At 37.9% G+C, this 5961-nt stretch overlaps 1 protein-coding gene across 1 annotated transcript; it reads left to right on the forward strand.

Annotated features, from left to right (window-relative positions):
- Positions 1-1777: 1777 nt before the first annotated feature.
- LOC129733889 (mucin-22-like) lies at positions 1778-2489 on the forward strand. The gene is made up of 2 exons (XM_055695470.1): positions 1778-1952; positions 2008-2489. Exons 1-2 carry the CDS (start codon positions 1919-1921, stop codon positions 2424-2426), a joined length of 453 nt encoding a protein of 150 aa, XP_055551445.1. The 5' UTR covers positions 1778-1918; the 3' UTR covers positions 2427-2489.
- Positions 2490-5961: the final 3472 nt, after the last annotated feature.

Here is a 5961-nt window from a genome sequence, read left to right on the forward strand (position 1 = left end):
ATAAGAACTCAAATATTTTTGTTTATTTTCTAGCTTTTTTTTCAATTTTAAAAAATCATTGAAAATGTGCAGATCTTTTTCTTGCGGGGTAAGCCCGCCCACCAGCGGGGTAAGATCGCCCACCATTTTTCGAGGATAAAAGTTATATTTTTAGGGCCAAAACAGTTGATGTTACGGTATAGTGTCTTTGACATAGTTGTAGATGATGAATATTTTTTTTCTTTTTGAATAAAATATACACTGTGAAAAATCTAGAAAATTTCAAAATAAATAGATTTTACAGAATTGGAGTTTTTCAAGATATTCAATTTATAATATACCTGATTTTAAGCTAAAAATAAAAACTCATTAAACCTGTCTGTATGATTCTTTTGAAGACATTTATTATGTATAGAGTAATAATAATAATTATTAATTTTTTCATTCATATTTTCAATTTCTTTTTGTTTTTTTTTTTGAAGAACAAAATTACCAACGCTATCCATCAAACAAACCGCCCAAAAAATTTCTTTACAAAATTTGAGCTATTAATATTTCTATTACTCCATGATCCAACAACCATCAAATTTTAGCTTATCTTTTGTAGATTTTACGAGCAAAAACATGTTTTTTTTTTAATTTGAAAAAAAAATTATTTTTCATTAAATTTTTAAATCTTTTCTTCAAATTTTTTTAGAGTGTGCACTTTTTTCGGAGGTAAAAAATTACTATTTTCAACTCTGCCGGAGATGTCACACCAATCAAACAAACCGTCCTGACTCTAGAATTATTATGTTCATTAATACCATTTTTACACAAGTTTACTTTTTTCGAAAATTAGTCTTGTTAAAAAAATATTACTAGAAAAGCTTCAACCAAATCGAAAAGGGTCGATTATCATCGATGTCTTATGTGGCTAGAAATTGCTTTATTGATCCTGTAAATATTCCCTTTGTAGTGTGGAGGCATTTGGGTCTTGAAGTAAAACTACAAACAGTTGTATACGTGGCGGTTTTACCCCATGTATAGTGGGCGGCTTTACCCCCAGTGGAACATTTTCATATTTCACCGAGAAAGCAGTCAATATTATAAGATTACTCACGGTCTTCGATATTTCCGAAAGAAGACAGATTCAGGCAAGCGAGTAAACGTATATTCACGAACAAAACAATAGATTTTTAGACAGAAAAACCTTAAGTCCCGTTCCCGCAAAACAATAGCGCATTGACTGGTTGCCAGCTGAAAGGTTGTTTTTGATTATTTCTGTGACCGTTCGCGCACTATCAAAACAGAGAGGGGTGCAAAATGATATGTAATTATACTGTAATAGACACGTTAAAATTTTTTTTCAATCATTATATAACTTGATAGTGAAACTACGGTGGGCGGTCTTACCCCGCAGGGCGGTCTTACCCTGTTTACCCCTACCGTCAAAAAACATAATTTTTAATCGAATTTCATTCACACTTTTAGTGCACTGCGGTTAAAGCATTCCAGCACTTGAGTAATGCCTCTGGAGGCTTGAATCTGGACTTAAAATTCCACCGAAGAGAAAGGTCGAGTTTTATTTTTCAGTCTTATCATTATCTCGACGGTAACAAGCTGATAACAGCAGCAGCTGATATCGCAGAGTCAATCGTATCGCTCTATTCAGCTATTCAACAATCACTCAGCGGCTATTCATTACCACCAGGGATGGCTTTCGTTGCTTCAGTCTACAGTTGTGGGGTTAGTCATCGGTTCAAGTGATTTTGGCTATCACCCTGAGCGATATGAGATATAGGACAGCAAAACAAACCTTATCATGCTCAGACAAACGGCAGTCGCGAGAAACCAATGAACAGGTAGAGTAGAGCTATTCGGATCAATGCGATAACTGAAACTGGACTGAATTTTTAGTTGATAACTTTTAGTAAGTAAATAGTGAAAATCATTCAGAATGGCATTCGGTGACGTTATGCGAAACATCGCGGGTAAGCAACTCGATCACTTCCAGCAGCAGCGAAAATAAACTTAGTGAGCTTTCAGATGTCATTCTGAACAACAAACTCATCACGTTCCTCAGTGTGGCACTGTTTGCTTTCATTATTGCAACAATTGCCCTAGCTGGCCAGAACAATAGCAATGCGGATGCGTTGGCCGAGTGTGAGTATCGATTGCAGAACGCCAATCCAGATTCGACAACCACAATTGAACCTGTAACGACAACGATGATAGCGGAAGAAACAACAACGGTGGAAGCGGAAGATACAACGACAACAGTATCGGGAGAAACAACGACGGTAACTGAAACGACAACGACGATAGCGGAAGAAACAACAACGGTGGAAGCGGAAGATACAACGACAACAGTATCGGGAGAAACAACGACGGTAACTGAAACAACAACAGAGGCAACAACCACAACCACTCTGGAACCAGAACCATCACAAGAAAAGCGTTCCTAAACTCCTGTAATATATAATCTGTTGATTCCGTAATTTGTAGATGCAAGAAAATATCATCCTGAATTATCATCAACTCACTACTCTAAAACTGTCCCAAGCAGACATAAGTACAAATGCTAACGAAGCAAGTGAGAATTATTGGTAATGCATATTTTTGGAGCAAAGTCTCACCCGAGTTTTGTTGTTTATTCGTTTTATTTAGTCAACGCAAAAATGGTTCGAAATTCATGGAGAATCAAATTACAAGCAATCTATGTCAGTATGGCTAGCTGCTGAATAATATCTTCGCTGGTCGCTTCTACGACAATAGTGCGACGTGATCAGCCTGCAGTTTGCATATTTCAACAGTTTGACAATATCCGCATGTTGGTGTGCTTAGTTGGTAACAAATTTTGCTTGGAGGTCAATCATCATTTACCAAAACTCGTAGCACCAAACTGAATCATACGCTGCCTTGAAATCTTCAACCACACTGGCACTCTTCAGTATGGGTTGCTTCATGGGCCCTTCGGCTATGGAACAGGATGTGGGAGAGAACTGATGCGATGGTTTGGTTTGATACATATATGCTATGTTAAATTTTAAGGCTTGTAACCTTCAAGTTCAAGTTGTAGAAAAGGTTTTTGATAACTTTCTTGCCGTTCATAAAGCTTGCTCATTCATTTCAACATCCGAACAGTAATATGATGGAAAAACGAAGTGCTGTTTACTCTCTTACTGGTGCAAGCAATTGTTGAAGTAGAAAATCTGTTCACTCTGGAGAAACACTGAGCTATGTGATATTTTCTCAAAAGGAAATTTAAATTGAAATAACTGCTGCGTGGATCAGACACAGAGAATACTCACTTTAAACTATCGTGTTCGTCAACACGACTATTATTCCGTTTCCATTTTCAAGAACAAAGAAATCGTCAAATCAAGAAGCTTATCTTCCGATAGCCAAATCGACCCGAGGTTGGCAGAACCCTCTCAAAAATCGTTCAAACTTTTTGGGTGTGAAGATGAGTCATATTTGAGCATCTCTGCATACTTACTTTTCTAATTCTAACTAATTTTTTTTTAAATCGATATTACTCGAAAACGGTAAAAGCAAAGCCTTGGTACTATATTCCAATTTGGAACTCGACCTTCTGTTTATTATACACAGACTTCGCAGCCAACTGTGAAGTATACCGGACAATTGCGGGGCTAGCGCTACGATCCTACTGACACTAAAAGTCTCTCCCGAGCCGAGACTCAAACCTACGATGACGGGCTTGTTAGGCCAGCATCGTACCTCGAGACCAGTTGAAAGGCCGAGCTCAAATACTGCAAGGTATACAGCCCTATGATTGTATAAAAATACGACGTGGGACTAAATACTGTAATTACTGTAATTGAAGACACAATAAATTCGCTTGTTCAGTGATTTACGTATTTTAATTCATTTTTTTTTCAGAAATATATTCAATTACACTCGAACTTCATTTACACTTGGTGATGTTGTGCCTGTAGTGTTTTTTTTGTGCAAACAACATTTAACAATTACAACGAAGTTAAAGTTTAAAAAGTATTTTTTTTTGTTTCACAAGTTTGTTACATTTGCCAACAATCACATTCACTGTATTACGAACTCAGCTATTATTAGTATATTATTTTATTCGTAAAGGTAAAAATAAAAAAATATCTAACAATGTTAAAATGTAAAAAAAAGATTCTGAATACATCTTAGTAAATGGACAAAAAATTCATAAGCACTCGCCTTTTATAAATTAGTATAAGTTCCTAAAATTCTTAAAACTTCAATTCTTGTTGAGTAATTTATGGTTTTTATGGTATTCATATTCATGAGATGAACTTTCAATCACCATCAGTAGCAGCATTGCAGTTTTGATTGCACGCGAATAGAAGTTGTGCCCGCTGCAATGATAGACGACGAGAAACTAGCGGCGCTCTACTGCACATATACTCTACGGTACTGTTGCTTTTACCAGGATGTTTTCCTTCAACACATCAGTGTCTATTACGCTCTAACAGCAGGTTAAGAAATCGTTCAAGAAAAGAGGTTGTTTCAAACTTTTCGAAAAACCTTTACCTTCGAGACATCAAATTAGTCAAGGTTCATGGAAGCAAACATAAATTTACCTATTGGGACGGGGAGACTCTGTTAATTTTTTTTAATTGATAAAGAGAATGGTTGGTGTCTATCCATGTCGTCTGTGCTAGGAATGCTCGCATGTGATTGGTTCATTGTTCGCGTAAATTTGTCCTTGACACTTTTTATCGATTTTTACCGCTTTGCAACGAGAAAATAATGATAGCTAGTGTATTACACAATTGTTCAGCAGGCAATGTGTGCACACATTGTCTGCCTAATGATCACGAGGGTTCTTCGATCTTCTGTTTGGATCTATCTTCGTGTCACTATTCAAATTAAGTCCTGAAGTGGTACGAATCCAACGGAGTTACTTTCGTACCCCCGTACCGTCCCCCCCCCCTTTCCCAACGCACCGAAACTGAGACGTATTGCAAATTACTGGGCTATTATGGAGCCGGCATCACGAAAGCGTCTCAAGGAGGTCAAGTCTGAGAAGGAAATGAAGAAAAAGATTTCCGTACAGAAAAAGCTCCAGCAATGAGTGGAGTTAAGCGTAAGGTACGAGCGTATGGTAGCTCTTCAAAATTTTAGAAGTAGAAAAATGGTACACTAAGGTCGCTTTTTACGCGGTTGGTTTTACGCGGCCTTTTTTACGTGGATTCCGGAATTTACGCGTTTTTTTTACGCGGATTTCGAAATTTACGCGTTTTTTACGCGAATTCCAGAATTAACGCGGCACGTATCCCCCGCGTAAAAGCGACTTTAGTTTTGGAAAATAGAAATAAATACTAGTCTTTAGTGATTGTTACATCAAGGCAACCAGTGAAAGTTGTCCTTGACATCAGAGTGGAAGATTTGATTATTCTTTGTCCAACCTCGAATATAAATAGATGTTCTTTACTAAAAATTCTTAAGTTCATTCAAACCTTTGGACATGTTATTTTGGCGACGAGGATCTCAAGAATCCATGAACATGGCAGAAGATAGAGTTGATCAGCAGCCGCAACCAGGAATTCAATATATGAATCACAAGATGGCCCATATTTTACAGCGGATAGCGGTCCAGCAGCAGCAGCGTCAGTATCAAACCCCGGAGCAGATTTTGGAGTCCCTCTCTTCAAACATCATAGACTTTGTCTTCGACGAAGAAAACGGAGTTACGATCGGACGTTGTTTTTTAACCGCTTCCAGGACCTCTTCCAGAACGATGCAGGCCAGCTGAATGATGCGGCAAAGGTACGTTTACTTCTCCGGAAGCTGGACACCCATTCGCACAGCCGCTATCTCAACTACATCCCGTCAAAGCTTCCCAAGGACGTGAAGATTGAAGACACAGTCAAGATTCTCAATAAAATCTTCGGGCATCAAACGTCAAACGTTCCGGAAGCGGTTCATGTGTCTTTTCACGTTTGTTGTTGACCATCTGCCGATGAACACTCAGCAAGCAGACTCAACCGC

Source organism: Wyeomyia smithii, chromosome 1 (genome assembly GCF_029784165.1).
Source record: "Wyeomyia smithii strain HCP4-BCI-WySm-NY-G18 chromosome 1, ASM2978416v1, whole genome shotgun sequence".
Taxonomy (NCBI): domain Eukaryota; kingdom Metazoa; phylum Arthropoda; class Insecta; order Diptera; family Culicidae; genus Wyeomyia; species Wyeomyia smithii.

Excerpts from the sequence above, each read along its gene's own strand:
- LOC129733889 (XM_055695470.1), top strand. The coding sequence starts at position 1,919 with ATGGCATTCGGTGACGTTATGCGAAACATCGCGG. Across the intron at positions 1,953-2,007 it reads CGTTATGCGAAACATCGCGG|ATGTCATTCTGAACAACAAA; the intron begins GTAAGCAACTCG and ends GTGAGCTTTCAG.